The 19230-nt window shown below is 40.6% G+C and overlaps 1 protein-coding gene across 3 annotated transcripts in view; it reads right to left on the minus strand.

Moving 5' to 3' along the window:
- The window catches only part of LOC136261227 (cytoskeleton-associated protein 5-like), a 90215-nt gene that overhangs the window by 17897 nt on the left and 53088 nt on the right, over positions 1–19230 (minus strand). For all 3 annotated transcript variants that reach the window (XM_066055201.1, XM_066055202.1, XM_066055200.1), the window contains exons 39-40: positions 9556–9615; positions 9120–9203 (exon numbers count right to left, since the gene is read on the minus strand). In XM_066055201.1, coding sequence (XP_065911273.1) covers positions 9120–9203; positions 9556–9615 — 144 coding nt within the window. The remainder of the gene's footprint in view (positions 1–9119; positions 9204–9555; positions 9616–19230) is intronic.

Consider the following 19230-nt stretch of genomic DNA (forward strand, 5'->3'; position numbering starts at 1 on the left):
AATTCCGTGTAGTGTTACAAACCATTTTATAGAGTTCATTTTAACCCGCTAACCGTCGGCAAGAGTACATTATGTACTCTTGCTGTCAGGCTTTCCGGCATAGCATACCGTAGACTGAAAACGGGGCTGTATTAGCCAACCTGTATGCAGAGTACAATATAAGGAAAAAATATTGCTCTGACAAAATGGCCAATCAAAACTGAATTTGGTTGGCCATTCAAAGAATTGCATGGTCATAAGGTGGAGGCAACTCTGTGGGTGTGCAAAGCACACCCTGCGCAGTGTGAAGCACAAGCTTTCTAGGGGGGTCTGGGAGCATGCTCCCCCATGGAAAATTTTAGAAATGGAGCACTCTGAGATAGAATATGAGACCATTTTAAACTATTTATAATCATATTTGATGCACACGTTTTTACATAATTATTATTTGCATTTTGTCAGTAATTTAACTATGAAGTTTGTATCTATGTGATGTTTTACAAATTTAATTATGTATTGCAATAATTATATTGATAATTTACAATCAGATGTATAGAGTCAGTACTAAGTACTATCACATGCAGTGTATAAACTGTTATATACAGGGTTTAAATAATAAAATCATGAATGATATTGTTAAAAATTTGAAAAATGATTTAATTTATACAGTTTGCAGTAGAAGTCTGTCACTCTTTAATCATCATCCACATCAATAACTTCAAGGTTAAGACCGTGAGATGCAGTTTCTGATGGAGGATCTATCCAGTCATCCCAACAGTCAAGCAGGCTTTTAGAAGCCACAGACTCGTTGTCAGACTCGGAGGTAGTGGAATCAGAGTCACAGACAATCACAGAACTAGTAGCAAGAGATGACAAGCTGCAAGAAACAGAGGCAGTTGATCGTGTCTTGTGCTTCTTGTATGGCTTTCTAGCATTCTGATTAGGGCGCCTTGTCTTGTCATTCCACCATAGATCGATTGCCTCGTTTGGATCAAACTCAGAAAGTGGCAAGTTAGTTGAAGAAATACTGAGAAGGTCATCAAGAGTATCATTGGTTAACAAAGATCTATTTTGCCCTTAATAACATTCATTTGAGAAAAGACTCTCTCAACCACTCCATTAGACACAGGCAAAGAAAACAGCAGCTCAATTAAATTAAGGACATTGACCCAAGCTGAAGAATCTGGAGAATGAAAATCTCTCCACCAAACAGCTTTATAGTCTAACGTGGACAAAGAAATGTATGTGGTGGCATAGTGCAGTACTGATTCAAACTCTGCATGGATCTCATCCATGTCAGTGTTGGCCTTTTCCAAAGGGACTCGGAAATGATCTGCTAGCCTATCAATCGCCCCAAAATCCTCACTCTCATCAACCACTTTTTGCCAACCCTATGTAGCCAGGACAAAGATGATATCCCTAAGCAGATCTAGATCAGTCCACATAAGCCTGGACTTGATGCAGTCGCTGACCTTAGAACAGTACAAACTAGCATGTCTCATAAAGTAGGTCTTGGCTGCATCAAACTGCTTTAATGTTTGGGCCTGGTACATTATGCTATCACCATCTGCATTACACTTACTAATGGTTGATGCAAATGTTGGCCACTGATCTACAGGTAAAGAATTCAATTTCTCAATCTCTTTAATAGAGCGCAACAAGCTAGACAGTGCTGCAAGGATATCTAAGTGGTCATACTGCATTACTTTTGACAAAATAACACAGGGAGAAAGGACATCCACAAATACAGCACATCCTAATATGTACTTGGCATTTACCCACTTGTTGTAATAGCCTTTCAGTTTAGATCTGTCGACACTTTTGACAGAAGAGTCTTCTGACAAGGCTGCTAGATGACTGGTATAAGCTACATATTTGGAAAGTATCCTTTTCATCGCATTCCACTTATGAGCCACCCAACATGAGCCGCTTGCTCTAATGGGCTTCATCCCACCATCTTCAGGGTCTAAGGCTAAACACTGTGTTAACTCTGAACAAATTTCCTTAAGCTCTCGACACTTCTTTGGGGAATTTTCATAAATCAAGTATAGCCTTAGGAGCATATCATCCACTAGGTCAAATGCAGTACACTTTAAGGCATTCCTAACAGCTAACTCTAGCCTATGAGCCATACACCATGACCAAAACACACAAGGGAGCTGTCTCTCCACCAGTCCCTTCAACCCAGCACCAGCAACATTAACTGCTGCTCCATCAGTTCCCACCCCAACTAGTGCACTGCATTCTTCCACAGTGATATCTCGAATGCCCATGATCTTCTGCATTGCATCCTGAAGATCAAAAAGGCCTTGTGCTGTAGTCAAGGATGGCCGGCTAATGCTAAAGTAACTTATTGTTGTACTTACCTTTTCATCTGCGCCTTCTGGGTTGAACCACACAGCCATAATCAACTCGTTTTCTATGTTGCCACTATCAGTAGAACCATCTAAAAGAATGGAAAAGAACTTACATTTCTTCAGTTGGCCTATAACTTTCATGCGTTGTGCTTCTGTAATATAGTGTGTAAAGTCTTTTGAAGCTGTCTCAGTTGTGTAGGCCCTCCCACCATTGACTCCATGGCGTGTCTCCAATTCACAGATACCCGGATACTTACGGAAAGGTAGCTTTTTTCTTGGCAATATAATAACTAATGTCGAACTTGACACGTAGCCTAGCCCTTTCTTCATCTCCCAGGGTATTCAAAGCAACAACTATGGGTGCATTAGCAGAGCTACTTACGCCTTGTGCTCTCTGGATTTCCTGATGAAGTAGCATCATTGCATGAACGTGCTGCTCGCTGTGGGCGTGGTCACGGATGTTGCTTGTGCGAATAGACTCGACCCCAGTAATCCATCGATCGCTAAAATTCCTCTTACCTACAATTCTTGCTTGAAATTTCTTGCAGATAGCACACTTCAGCTGTGTTACAACTCGAGTGCCAGCCTCAATGCACGTTTCGCATTCTAGCCAACTCAGCGTTTTATGCTCACGATCGAAATCTCGCTTCCACTGTTTGAATGTTTGAAAACTCACCTTCCGTTTCTTGGTAGCAGTTCCGGATGCTGAATTAGTCGACCTTTTCATCGAACATGTACAACAATAATTAATGTATTAAAATATTAGCATACAACAATCACATGACCTCTACCTCCAGTGCTCCAAATGCTTCCTTCGCCGTGGACTTGGACTACTACTTGGCAGTTGCATAGTGTGGAATGTTTTTGTTGCTATTGCACATTATTCGTAAGTTTTTTAGCGTGATTAAAGTTGTGTATTTCTTGCTGGGACAAATGGACCAAACGCCCAATGTTTTACTCGGTCATCGTGGCTGGATGGTCGGAAAATGGCCGAGGGCCGACCGTTATATTGTACTCTGGTATGGATATTCATTTAATAACTATGCTCCCTATGGACTAAGGAACTCGATTGAGGTGTTCTGGCTTACACAGCGTAAACCACAAGATTGTTATCAAACAATAAAATCACAAAAAAACAGTAAAATCAGCTGTAAACAAGATCCTATCTCTATCAAAGTGCATAGTATTACTTCTAATTCTAAGTCGTTAGCTCACAGAGCGTTTCACATCAGGTGAAGTTTTCCACTGTCACGCCAAATACGAATGTGTAAAGAAACACATGGCCACCATGCCATGTCTTGAAAAAGTAGCTTGTACCTGTCCCCCATAGTTACAGATTGTCATATTCCTTCTTAATAATAGACACGACTAACAACGCAAACAACTAACTAACTAGTCCTCTCTCACAACCAGACATTTTATGTAACTCTCGCGCAATAATCTATGAGGGATCAGTTTAACCCAGTACCTGGACCCTGTGGGCACCAGTAAGTGCACTGTATTACTAAATGCACAAATAAGTTGTAGCAAAATCGAAATTGTACTCAGTGCATAAGTTATTAGATTGATCCACCACATGACAGTTATGACAGTTAGAGAGTTAAGCCTGAATCTGTGAAATACGATGAAGAAAGCATCAAGAAAAGTACAAAACTGAGGTAGAAAGTTGATTCATGAATGCTGGTCGCCAGAACAGTCTTCGATGATCTGACATTATGTGAGATCAAAGTCAATCTGACATTGTATGACAAAGCAGCAACATGCGCAAGCATGCCAAGCTATGAGGGTCTGGAGCATGCCCTCCTCAGAAAATTTTGGATTTTCAATGCTTGGAGATTGCAAATGATGAGCATTTGACACCCAAAACTCTTTAGCAGCTACACAATGCATCATTGTTAAGCCACATACATATAATAAATCTATAATAATCACAGTATGATGAATCAAAATGATATTATCCAATGTGACTGTTGTGGAGTAAATTGACTTTTAACTGTTGAATTGACTAATTATTGTGTAATTAGACTACAGCTAATTATTATGTTGTTTATTGTTCTTATTCTGGAACTATCTCCAGACTTCTAGAATTGTAGTCTATACAAGAGCATATTGTTGTACAATTTGTTAGTCCGCTTGAAATCAGTCATTAAAGTTGCTCTGTGAAAACCTTTCTATTACAACAGGTTATGGGCCCAGAGCATCTTGCTGCGTTTTTTGGCTTTGAAGACTGACGCCTTGACTGGAAGAGGAAGGCAAGGCTTCAAGCAATTTGTCTGGAGGAGGCGAGAGACGCGCTACCCTCATGACCTTTGACCTTGGCTCTGGCTAACAGCGCTTGGGACTGGTGGAACGATGGCTGAAGTCGACAGGTGGTCGATAGAAAAGCTGGATTCGTCGAACTGGCTGACGTGGAAATTCCAGATGAAGCATCTTCTGCTGGCGAGAGGGCTGTGGGGGCTGGTCAACGGAACGGAGGCTCTACAGGAAGAAGCAAACGCCCAGCAGCAAGCGGACTACAACAAGAGATCCCAGAAAGCTTTCTCAACAATGGTAATGGTGATAGGCTCGTCACAACTCTACCTAGTAACTTCGTGCGAAGGTCCAGCAGCAGCATGGACGGCTTTACGGAACCATTTCGAGCGTGAGACGCTCGTGAACAAGTTAATGCTGAAGAAGCAGTACTTTCGCATGGAGATGGAGGAAGGAACTTCTGTTGAGGAACACATCAAGAGAATGAAGGAGTTGACGGACAGACTAGCAGCTATCAATGCTCCAATAGCAGAGGAAGACCAGATAGTGACGCTCTTAGGGAGCCTACCTGCTACTTATTCCACCCTGGTGACAGCTCTGGAGGTCAGAGACACAGTTACTCTTGGCTATGCTCAGCAAGCTCTAATCAGAGAGGAGCAGAGGCTGAAGGGACTGACAGGTGGAAGTGTAGCTACAGGAGGTAGCACAGGGCGAGCACTACTTGGAAAGCAGTCTGATAAGGGCAGAAAACATAGCCAGAAGTAGGTAAGTTTTTTGTGTGAAGAAACTGGTCACTTCTGTAGGGATTGTCCAAGAAATCAGCAGAGTTCCAGGCCTAAGCACAAGGCAAAGCCTGTTAGTACTGAGTCTGTGGGATCTCACTCCGATTGTGACACTGATGATGGAGCATTTGGAACGTCATCTAGTTCATGTGAACCTGGGAGGTGGATAGTTGACTCTGGAGCATCAAGCCATATGACACCAGTAAAGGAGACACTGGTCGATTATGTAGAGTTCGACAAGCCCCAAATGGTTTGTCTAGGGGATGGCCAAACAGTAGAGGCCTTTGGAAGAGAAAACGTCCACCTCTCTATGGTTTTTAGCTCATGTAGTCCGAAGAGGATTACTATGTATGATACTCTGTATGTTCCTAATTTGAAATGTAATTTGTTCTCAGTTAGAGCAGCTGTCACAAAGGGCAATGTTGTTAAATTTGGAGAAGCCAAGTGCTGGATTAATGGGAAGAGTGGCAAGCTGTTAGGAATGGGAACAGTTGCTAGCAAATTGTACTATCTAGACTGCCACACTGTTGCTCAGGACCATGTGACTGTAGTATCAAGACCTCAATCTGGAAACACTGCTGACCTTTGGCACCAGCGTTTAGGTCACTTGAATGGTGGTCAACTGAAAGAGATGGTTACCCATAACGTGGTGATGGGAATGAAGATTCCCAAAGCTGAAGATCTTTCTTTTGGTGAGAAGTGTGTGGAAGGGAAGATGGCTAAGATACCTTTAAGTCAGTGGGAGAGATTCGCTCAGTAAGAAAGTTACAGCGTGTGCATAGTGATGTGTGTGGGCCTATGCCTACTGTATCAATTGGAGGTAGAAGGTACTTTGTTACAGTCATTGATGATTACACAAGATGTTGTAGGGTTTATTTTATGAAGAATAAATCAGAGGTGTTTGACAAGTTCAAGGAGTTTGAGCCCTGTACTACTAATGAGTGTGGTAATTCAATTGGAACCTTGCGTTCAGATAATGGTGGAGAGTACCTCTCAAAGGGGTTTGAAGAATACCTACAAGCTAAAGGAATACACCAAGAGCTTTCAGCTCCATATTCACCTGCTCAAAATGGTGTTGCTGAGAGGCTGAACCACACCCTGATGGAGTCTGCACGTACTATGATGGCTCAAGCAGGACTTTCAGAGAAATTCTGGGCGGAAGCTGTGGCTACTGCAGCCTACCTGAGAAACAGAACAGCTACCAGGTCTCTGAAGAAGATGACACCCTACGAAAGATGGTATGGTCATAAGCCAAGTCTTGCACATCTTAGAGTATTTGGTTGTGTGGCTTACGCGTATGTTCCTGATAGTAACAGAAATGGAAGATGAGCAAGAAGGATGAAAGATTACGTTTTGTTGGATACAGTCTTCAAACAAAGGGATACCGCTTGATTGATGAAAGCACGTTGAAATTCATCATACGTCGAGATGTCATTTTCAATGAGGTTGGTTTCCAAAATGATCGAGGTATCAACAGGAATTTGGATTGTTTCAATGATGATGTGATTACTGAGGGAGAGGAGTCAGTTGTACAACAATTAACCCGATGATCAAGATCAAGGTCATCATCGGTATCCTGCAAGACAGAGATGTCCGCCAGTAAGGTATGGCATTGATGAGTACACAGACGTAGCATTGCTAGGTGGAAGCCAAACAGAAGATCCTCAGAGTATTGAAGAAGTTCTATAGAGTAGGCTTTCTAAGAAGAGGCAAGAGGCAGCAGATTCAGAGTTCCGGTCACTGACAGAAAACAACACATGGGAACTAGTAGAGTTGTCCAGTGGAAGAAAGCCAGTTGCATGTAAATGGACCTTTTAAGACTAAGTGTGGTAGTAATGGAACAGTAGAGTATGATGAGGAGAAGACTAGCATGTGGATGCACCAAAGGCGGTACATCCTAACACTTCTGGATAAGTATGGGCTAAGTGAAGCCAAACCATTCACAACACCAGCTGATATTAGTGTTAAATTAGTTAAGGATGATGGAGTCAGTAAGTCTGTTGACCAAGTAATTTATCAGTCCATGGTGGGAAGTCTGATATACGCAGCTGCTGCAACTAGACCTAACATTGCCCAAGCAGTGGGAGCTATGTCAAAATTTAACTCCTGTTCCACTGAAGCTCACCTTACTGCAGTTAAGCGAAGAACTACGCATACTGATGTTAAGTTTCACTTTGTGAAAGAAGCTCCAAGTAATGGATGTACTCAATTGATTTATTGTCCAAAAGAACAAATGGTGGTAGATGTGTTAAAATCTCTCTCATGTGACAGATTCGAACATTTTCAGCTGGAGATGGGACTGAATACCTTACCCAGTGTCAAGTCAATTTAAGTGGGAGTGTTGTGGAGTAAATTGACTTTTAACTGTTGAATTGACTAATTATTGTGTAATTAGACTACAGCTAATTATTATGTTGTTTATTGTTCTTATTCTGGAACTATCTCCAGACTTCTAGAATTGTAGTCTATAAAAGAGCATATTGTTGTACAATTTGTTAGTCCGCTTGAAATCAGTCATTAAAGTTGCTTTGTGAAAACCTTTCTATTACAACAGTGATATGTATATACTTGGTTTACAATCTATAGCAATTATGACCATATACTGCAGAACATCTAAAAATCCTTAAAAGCCACTAAAACAGTGTATGAACATGTGGTAGAATGGTGCAAATTACATTTCAATGAAAGGTATAGGTTTGATTCCCTAAATCAGATGACTTTTCCTGTTTTTTTTGGACCATTTAGGTACATTTTTTTAGAAGCTCGTTGACTGCTCTATTAGAGTAACTGACTGTTCTATTAGAGTATATTGATCATTTTTAGCGGAAAGTGGTCAGCCATCCTTGACTGGTTCAGTTGGTAATTGGGTGGTCTTTGAGCTAATTGATTGGTAAATGCCCAATGACCGACCATTATAATCTGGTCTGCTGGTCACATATATAAATTCCAGTCTTGTATAGTTGTCAGTCTCATTTAGTAGCTGGGATAAAAGGTTGCTTGAAAGAATAAATGCACAGGCCGTAATTCAAGACAAGAGAAGACATACAGCCCATTTACACTAACCATCTAGTTCGAACTAACTCGAATCAGAGCGATTTCCAAGTCAGTGTAAACGCGTACCGTATCAAACCAAACCATGTCAAACCGCTCTGAAATGGACCTGCTAGGGATATGGGTCTGGTTCGAACTAGTTCGCTCTACTCACCCTGTATAAACAGTTGCGAACCTGCAGTTCGATTTGGCTCTAATAAGCGGGATAAAAATACGGAGAAGTACAGCTAAAACGGCGACTGTAAAGACAAAATAAAGCAACAGCGAAGTATTTTGGGGACGATACAGAAGGACAGCCTCAAGAACAACAAAAGGACTAAAAAACAAACAGGTACGCGTGCGAATGAACAGTTAACCAACTCCATAGAATTGAGAGGTTGCCGCCAACACTGAAAACTTTATTGTGCCTACAAACCTTACGATAACAGAGCACACAAATCCTTTAACTCCATCAACAATCTCTACTTCGATGAAAATTATGATTGTGGGTTTAAGTTTTTTTGGTGATTGGAGCGGGTTTGGCCTTCGTAGTATAAACGGTGCTAATAAATCAATCTGGATCGAACTGAAGCGATCTCATCCAGAGCGACCTGTAGTGTAAACACGTTGATAGATGTGTAAAGTAATTATGACATACATAGCAACTGTAAATTCATTTAAACAAAAGCCATAGTTTACATCTACTTAGCTTTTACAATACCTTTGCTTCAGCTTCTTTGCTATGTGTCTGCTGAGTGACGCTTTGAAGAGTTGTCTTCAACTGCAGCAGCACAGCTCTCAACAACTACAGTAACAGCATAAACAGCACATCAGCATAAACAGCACATCTAAGTAACATAGGACAATGGCAAACACAATACACATTCAGCATGTAGTATGTTCCTCGCAGGAAAGGCACAAAAGTTTTCACTCAGAAGTAAACTGGTTGATAAATTTAAATTACAGTGAAACTTGTCTATTCTGGTAGCATTTGGCCAAAACTGTAATATTATTAAACACAGCACAGTGAGCACACACAAATACAGGCAGTGGTGGCAAGGCAAGACACACAGAGGCTCTTCGCAGTTTGGCCACATCACTGAAATGGATGTCATGCTATCACAGAGTATAAACAGACAGCTACATACAGCTTGTACCTGATCAATATGTGATACCAGTGATGGTGTAGAATCTGCGTTGGCTAAATAGGTCTCCATCTGAAAGACACAAATCCAACATTCAATACAATCAGCTATTAAAGAACTAGAAGTGACACAACATGTCACACTCACACTGCCTAATTCATTACCCCATATTCATAATGTTATGTAAGATTTCAACCTGTTAATGGGTCATTATAATGGGGCAAGCAAGTACACATGTGATATGCCATTATCCTATTGTAAAGGAGTTAGGGCACAGTGTTTCAAATTAGTTCCAACAATAAAATCAGTTATAGTAGTTAAAAATATCTCAAAATTCTCTGCCCCCCCAAACTTTATGCATACCAATATAGATATACATCAAACACCACTGCGTAACTTTCATGGGCTTGCCGCTCTTCCCCCATTCTTACACCCCAGAATAATCACATGGTACAACTCAAACACAGTACTACATGTACTATAATCATCTGGAGCCCCAGTTAACCATACACAACAGCCACCCAAGTAATACGACAGCTTATCTATGGCTTACATCACTACAAGCACATACCAACTGTAATTTATCTACATACCAAAGGATTAAATGAAATGAGCCAACACTATATTAAGTCTTGTATTTCAGAAGGATTATGTCTCATATTAACAGTGTTTAGTCTTTACAACAGATCCCATCTTATTTTTCAATATGTAATCTACCCACCAATCAGCCCTTTTCTTAGCTTGAACACATGTGACAGCTTGAACACATGTGACAGCTACGAACGGCACCAACAATGGCTGACATCACGGATCAGTGCAATACAAAAACTGTCTGAACAGTTGCAAACACTGCAGGAAGACATTAACTCGACCAAATAAATCGTCCCATCATCTTAAGAGATGCCACCATTGTCAAAGTGGAAACAATCTTACCACCTCTGAGAGGATGAAGATCTCACTCTCGGAGTAGAGAAGTATATTCTCCTGATGTCACGTGTTTCCAGAGCAGATTTCCCTCTTAAAGTAGATCACCACACTCTTGAATCACTGCAAGTTATCACTCTTCACAAGTAAAGTATGCTCCTGATGTAAAGCACCACCACACTCTTGGAGCAGAGGAAGTGGTTCGCCTCACAGTAAATTGTGATCTAGGAACACTGTAGGAAGTACTTGCGATCTTGGAACAGGGGTCATTCCCATTTCCAGTGCAGAACAGTTATTGTTCTCGGAGCAGAACACTTTAGTTCAGTGTCAAAGATTAGAGACTGGAAAGATCAGTTGATGACTCAGACTACGAAGAACAATTAGTCTTTCATGAGTCAGAGACTGAGACTCGTACTGCCAAGACCTCTTCATCTACCAGACTGCTTCATCTACCAGACTGGTAGAAGTCACTGATGAAACAGCAGCTTCTGATAAGAAAAATTTTCCAAGAAGCTAGAAAATGTGACAACTAACTATGCCTACACTTTCCAATAAGTCTCAGTCACACAGAAATCAGTGTTTGATTCCTAGAAGGTTCCCAGAATGCAAAGGCATCGGATCGAGAACTAGGATCAATACAAAGTGCTGAGCTAGATGCCATGGCATCCTTACTGCCATAGTGAGGCTGATGCCAAAGATGACAATGGGCTGATTGGCAATGCAAGTCAGAATCAATCGAGGACTAAGATCATCACTCAGATGAAGCTCTCCTCCCTTTAACAGAGGAGGAGAACTTTATCTATGCTACCCCTTCCTTATTGGACCAGCCTTTTCCAGAAACCTAGTACCAAGTCATAGCCCCACAAGAACAGCAAACAACCATCTTTTGCATTTAGAAATAGTGTCATTTGACCAGGAACTTCTGAAATGGCAACAATTTTGGGAGCAGCAATCCATAATGCAACATTCTCTCCTCAACTGATAAGATGAAATCTCAATTAAGGGGAAGCCCTTGGTGCCATCTCTACATATTAGCTAATTATGATGTGGCAGTTGACATACTTAAACACAGAATTGGAAACCAGGGGCAGATCCAGGGGGGAGGGGGGGGGGGGGGGGGGCTTGGGGGTTTGTCTTAGCATAATTATACGATCACTAATAATACAAATACTCATAAAACCACCTTATAAACATCTTTCCAAGGTATTATCAGTGGATTTATGTTAAAGTTTATGCAACAAGGACCCGGATCAGCATTGGAGGTGTGTATAAGATCGAGATACTCTAATAGAGCAGTCAGCTAACTACTCTAATAGAACATTCACTGGAAACATGTAGTTGGTTCTGTTATGGAATTTTTCCAAATCTGCCTGCACCTATACCTGCACCTATACATACAATGAAGTGCATTGGTCTGTTTAAAGGGCTTCATTCATCTACTTGTGTAGTTAATATGTATGGCCATACTTAATTCAGGTACACAATTTCCAATGAAAATGCTCTCAGATTCAATCTTGTATTGTTCAAATTTCAAAATTTTCCACTTTCAACATTCCTTTTCTAACATGCACCTATTCAGTGTTGTGCAATTGTGAGAGGGGTGCATCATGTACTTGGTTGTCTGTACCTACCCAAACTTTTCCATTAGCAAATGCTTCAGAGAGCCATACCTATAATCTAAAGGTAGTATATAAAATATCTACAGGCAGAAAATATTATGAATTTTATGTGGAAATGTCTCCAAATTGCAGTATTTTAGCATCTATTTTTCAAAATTTTCCTGGGGGTGGCATGCCCCAGACCCCCCTAGGGAAGTGTGCTTTGCACACCTCTACCCAAGAGATTAGTACCTTGAGTTAGCCCCCCTTTATAAATCCTAGATCCGCCCCTGGAAACCCACAACTTATTATACAACCTATCATAGATTCTGGCTGCTATTACCCATAATCAAACTGTGAGTCTCAGACAAACCTATGATGTAACTGAACATCAGTATTGAGGCAATGGGAGAAGACGTCAATCATCATCATTTTATGGTCTTGGTATCTGAGAAGCTCCCACAGACGGTTCTGTACCAGCTATGCATGTTGTGCGAAGAATGGACGGTTCCAAAATTATAGCAGTTAACAACTGCATTAGAGGTGGCAGGTGATGAGCCCCACCCTGCACCAATTCCAGTGAGTAAGTAGAAACAAGGAGGAATGTCTGGACCAGCGTTGAAACCGGGTCACTACTGCTGACCCACTGACCCGGATTAATTAAAGCCGAGGCGTGCGATAAGAGTTATGTTTCGGCTAGTCTCGAGCGAGCGAACGAGACTACGTTTTGAGCGTTCGATTCATGTTGAGTAAATATTGCAACTTCAGCCTAGCTGTAGGTTGAAGACCAAAAAAAAGGTCATCACCTATTGACAATAGCTACCCCTCACCATAGATACCCTCAGTTTCGTGCTACATACTGCACTTACTAATAAATGGGCTGGCTGAGTGTATGTTGGTAACATGATAAGTGGGCGTGGCTCACAAAAGAGCTACGCGATAGCATTTATAAGTTTCCACGTCGTCAAACGAACAATTTCGTTTCTCATGTGATCCAATCCAGGTCAGACCCGGATAATTTGTAAACTGGGTCGGACCCGGATGACCTGGAGAAAATGTGACCCGGTTGACCCAACCCGGTTTCAACGCTGGTCTGGACAATCCTTAAGTTTAAAATCAACAGCAGGAGACCTGTTAGTTGGCAGTTGTAATTCATAGTCCACAAACAGAACCCCTTGCAACCAAAGTGCATTTATTGTGGTCAAAGCCACTTGGTCTGATGATTACACCAAGTTTACAACTTTACAGGCTCAGAAAGAGAAGTTTCTTCAAGTGTCTACAGAGGGGATACGTGTTGAAGGACTGTAGATGCAAAATAGATCGTGTGCTCATTGTGGCAGACTGAACCATCATCAAAGCCTTTGTCCTAAGCTATTAGGTAATGGAGACCAAGATCTGACACTACTGTTTATAGATTCATATGCAGTGCTTGAAATAAGTACGCAGTACTTGAAATAAGCAGGCAGAAATGCTAGGACATAATTGTCTGAATGAAAGCATATTTGATCAGACATTTGTACAAACTTGTTCAAACATCAAACATTTTTTTGCCTTGAAACACTATCAAGTCTGATATGCACCTTGTCTGGGTGAATTTTCTACCAATACAAGTACATGATTCAGAAAATGTCAGACGTCTGACCATTATTTCAAGCACTGATATGATCAACTATTTATTGTAAGTGGACTCAACGATCCTCCGTTATCTTCAACACTGACACTACCAGGAAGTAATACTCTAGTGGAGGCAGGAATCGACGTAACTCCACCACCAGAAAATGACATCCTTCAACCACCAATGATTCTACCTGCAAGCAATGTTCTGGTACCACCAGCAAGTAAATCCTGTAACCACCAAATGTCTTGACAATCGAAGCCACTTTGAAAGGCATGTACAATGTGCTTGCAATCCATAACATAACCAGCAAGGTGAACAGACTCCCACTCAAGGCATAACATGTAAACATTTATTTAAAAACCAGTTTTGCGAGAATATGCTGGCTAACTCATTACTCCATCACCCACAATAATTAGAAACAATTGTTTTTTGACTTGCTAGAACCACAGACCACAGAAGCTAGATGTGGGGAGATCTTTCTTTTCGATTCAAAGCTTGGCTGGATTTTAGGAGGGTAGACTGAGAATGCTACTACACAAGAGGGTACAGAGTCACATTTTTAGTTGTCACAATTTGAAATGGCATTAGCTCATGACAAGTCGAATGTCCATGCTTTAAGTAATAATGATCTGCTTTTTAGCATCCAGCCAAGCTCAAATTTCAAGTATTAAATCTACTGGCATTACAGATTCACCAAAGACATGCGATGATGACCAAGGTGCAGACAGAAAGGCGCAGAGCAGAGCCAAATACCTTAATATCTCAACTAGACTTGAGTACATGCTCAGCCACTACAAAAAAAATCATCAATAATTTAAATCCTATGCAGCAATAACACAGAAGCAGTTAGAACGTGACAACATTGAAACTGTTACCAGTGAGTCACTTAACCCTTAAACGCGCAAAGGCCATTATAGTGGCCCTCACGCATGGCAGTAAACAAAGCGCTGTAACTTCCGAACCATTGTCCCTATGGCTACGCAACTGCCATCATTTAATTCGTGATGTAATAGCGAATGAAATGATATGTAGGGTTTTACCCTACACTGAAACACAGGACCAAAACTCGCCATGAAACTAACTTTTTACGAAATGAACACGTAAAACTGTTTACATACCTTTGGAAAAAGACTCGTATCTCCTTCCCAGTTCATTCTATTGTTCTGCAATAAACACCGATCGATTCGCCATTCAATTATGCCTCAGGCCATATATGGGTCACGTGACTCAGCCAATTACAAATATGGCTGCCACCGGAAGGAATACGAAATCGCGAAAAGTCAAGACGCTGTTCTTCATCGCTTCATAACAAGTGAGCGCCTGTTGTTACAGTGGTTATTTAAACTTCCCCTGATAGCCTATTGAATAAACTTTCTGTTTATATAAGGTGTTAGGCTAATTCAGTTTAGCAAACTCTCACCACATTCAATATAAAACCAATTTTGGTAAACACGCATTTCTCAAAACCTGCGTGCGCGTTTAAGGGTTAAAGGTCCACAGAATAGATCATCATGCTGTGGTTACATCAACCAAGACCACAACCAAAGTAAGAGTGGTAAATGATGCCTCAGCATAGACAAGGCAAACAAACAACAGCTTGAACAAATGCCTATGTTTATTAATGCCCAGTAATACTGCCTGAATTGTGTGGCCCGTTGTTCAGGTTTTGTCTTTCTCCAAATACTGTGGCAAAAGACATTGAAATGCAGGTGGCAGACCAAGATGTTATCAGATTCCTTTGGCTAAACAACCTTTCAGTTATGAACAAAGACAGCAATGTGCAAAATCTATCACTTCCATCTGTACCATTTGGTAGTCCATTTTTACTAGCAGCCACTATCACGTATCACTTGCAACAGGAGCTTATGAGCCCCCAAAGGCGGCAAAGGAGCATGAAACTTACACTGCCTGCCTGGTGTCATCACAATCTAAATCAATCGCCGATTAGTTTCCACTGCAATCTACAATACTATAAACTAGAATTCCTTTTCGTGAACATGGTATCAAACACTACAGTAGTATATAGGGGTCACCTTGAAAATTTTGTAAGCCGCCCAAAATTCCGCTTCAAAAAAATCATCCTAGAGACATTTACACGACGAAAATCACCTTTATGGAATAGTACTAGCCCATATAATACATAAAACAGCATTAAATAAAACAAAACACTTAGGTGTATAGATATAGAATTTTTAAAATTGACAACAAAACTCAAATTTTAGTCTCACTGCCTCACTCACTGACCGCAGTCACAAGGCTAGAGGCCAGCGCACGGCCATCATTTTACACCACAATAACAAACTCACCAGTGGGATGTGCCTTTTGGGGTTCCGACGAGTATAGGCCCTCTGCACCTTGTCTTTTCTTATCTTTAATCAGGCTTCTTCTTCTTCATCCAATGAAACCATATCAAGGCATTAATTTTCCATATCAACACATTCTTTCAGCATCATATATAAACGCAGTAAACAAAATGACCTCACCCCTTTTTAGTTTAGCTAGCTGCACACCTCTTGGCTGACTCGAGATATACTCTAATACAACAGTCATGTATGATATTCTAATAGAACAGCCACAAGTTACATTGTAGCTAGCTGTGCTACAATAAACTAGTATTTTTTTAAAATTGCAAATTTAAAATGAGGTAGGGATCTATGCAACAAAAAGTAGTGAAATGAGATGAATGATGGTATTACCGCATAGCTCAGTGGGAAACTCCCTACTTTGGCATTGAGCTATTTAAAAAGTTCTTATAGAACTCTGTCCATATTCTGTTTTGACACTCAGCCCTCCATATAAGGAAAGTACAATCTCATTATTTGAAGCCATATACAGAATTCTGTGTGACAACATTACAAGGTGATGGTAGTGTTCCCACTTGAGTTTCAAGATTTGTATGGTGTACGAGGAGATGTACAATGAACAAACCAGCACCAAGCGGTTAGACAATGAAGGGACCCCAAGGCGCCATAGAAGAAGCCAAGGAAGGCAACTGGCAGTGACACATGGCGATAGTGAAGTTGGCTGAATCTTCCTTGAGGTCCTTCTCTTCTTCGATGGTGGCAAACTTAGTGCAGCTGGAGTGTCCATTGTTACATGTTGAATCGTGCATGTCGATTACATAACCATTTTCGTGTGACGTAAAATTATTTCAAATGCTGTTATGTAATTTGGATTGTCATGGAACTCAGTTTCATGCTCATTCACTGTCTTCAGTGGCTCATAAGCTCCTGCTTGCAACAAAGTGACAACCAGCTTGCTGAAGTCTGTAAACAGGACATCTATGTAGCCAATATAGATACTGGAGTTAACAATTGAGCAGGTCAAAGCTTTGTACAGTGAGGCCAAGAGTTTATTTGCTGCTGCCTCCATGAATTAGAGAGTGGGCTTCTAACTCACAATACTTTATGGAATCAATCCCAGTCTGACTGAGCAGCTACTTCAGATCCGTTCGGTATAAAATAAAGTCTACCCTATTTACAATATTGAAGAATATGCAACTTGAAGAGTCAACTGAATTTATAGTTCATCTCCTATGATGTCATGGGAGATTTGAGAACGCAGAATTAACCCAAGTCGTCAAATATTCCAAAGATGATCACTTTACAGGTTGAAGATTTGCAGACCCTGGCAAAAGTGTACCAAAAATACTGGATTACTTGTGGCCGAGCAGTATTCAAGAAGCTAATGAAGGACTGTAGAGTGTGTAGACGTACAGAAGGTCCATGTCTAGATTGCCCTATTTACCAAAAGAATGTGTTGCCAGGCCACACACATGTGAGTACCAGGCGTTGATAATTTTGGATATGTATATATGTAAAGGAGTTTCCCTAAGTAACTGGTCAATTTGTATATGGATTTGTTTGTTCACTTGTTTTACTGTAAGGGATATCCCTATGAATTGGTTGAAATATATACTGAAGAAGCTTCATTGATTTGTGGCCAGATGTGGAGTTCCCAGACTAATCATCTCCGAAAATGTTCACAGTTTAAAACCGCACAAACTGTACTGAATAAGACTTGGAGAGATGTACCGATGAGAGAATCAATTGACTCAGCAGGACAGGTTCTAAACTAAAAGACAATTGGTTACCATTTTGACTGAAGTGGAAGTAGTGATTAACAGTCATCCACTGGTTTATGTTGATGAAGACATTGATGGACAAATGATTTAAAGTAACTGTTAGTCACACAAGAGTCTCAAGAGAGCGCCTTTATCAATCTAATGTCCTAATGAGAAAGTTAATAATTCAGGAAATATTGTGGAAAAAGGACAATCAATCCCATAAAGAAGAAACAATGATATGCAAAGTGATAACAATGATTTCCCTGAGAATAAAATACAAACAACTGTTCGTCTTACCAGCAAGGCAGTGAATAAGACCAGACAAAGAGTGTGTAACAGTGGCTCAATCCTGATAAGGAAGCTTCCCTGGGAAGTGTTGCAGCTTGCGATGATACTATATATAACTGGTATTAGCGTCTAGAACTTTTTGTGTTCTAATTAATGTATCAATAGTGCTTTAGTTGAATATTGAATATTAAGTTGAACCAATACTCATTTATCACTTGATCACACACAGTTGTTTAAAATCTGTTGCAAAATCATTTAGTAGGTCTTGGCATAATATCCCCAACCTAGAAACTACTCCCCCAGCAGTCTAGTTTCTTTTCCAACAAACACTGGTCAAACTAATTCAGAACCGGTGGGTCCTAAGCTCAATACAGGGTCATTTATACACTTCTCCACAATGACACATCAACCTGTAATGCATCACTCTCAATATTCTGCGGATGATTGCAGAGGAAGTAACCAAATTATTACAGAAGGCGACAATATGGGAAATAATACCAACCAAGGTTTTATTTGAACCTCTTTCTAGTTCCCAAGGAAGATGAAGGGCAGTGCCCAGTAATCAACCTCAAAGCCCTAAATGACTTTGTAAGAAGGAACACTTCAACAAAATTGAGGGCATACATATGTACATTGAAAGACTTCATAAGGTATTTTCCAAAATTGATCCCTTTCTCTTGATACTTAATACACTTGAGCTACAAATGTTCCACAGGATATACAGAGGGACATAGATCTAGTGAACAATTCCGATGCATCCCTGGATAGATGGGATACTTACTACTTCAAACAAAAACTGTAGTCCCAACAGGGATGATCATAGTTTGAACTACCTGTGGCAACTCTGGCAACCAACACCTTTGCAAAGTACAAAACCACAATATCCATCCTATTGATAATTGACAACACGGTTCAACCAGTGCTACTTGGAAGGCACAACCATGGTTTACAACACTTCTGAACACATTCACAAATCATGTTTGGTTAATCACACCAGAAAGTTAATCAGGATAGATCCCATGCCTCTTCTTCCTCAATTATACATATATGCAAATATGCACACATACAAACATACATATGTACTGTACCCATGTTGTGCACAAAACAAATGAACTTTATTGTAGCAGGTTAGAAGTCAGGATGTATTATTGCATGACTACTTTTAAACTGCTGAATATTGATTTTGCAGCAGA

Source organism: Dysidea avara, chromosome 7 (genome assembly GCF_963678975.1).
Source record: "Dysidea avara chromosome 7, odDysAvar1.4, whole genome shotgun sequence".
Taxonomy (NCBI): domain Eukaryota; kingdom Metazoa; phylum Porifera; class Demospongiae; order Dictyoceratida; family Dysideidae; genus Dysidea; species Dysidea avara.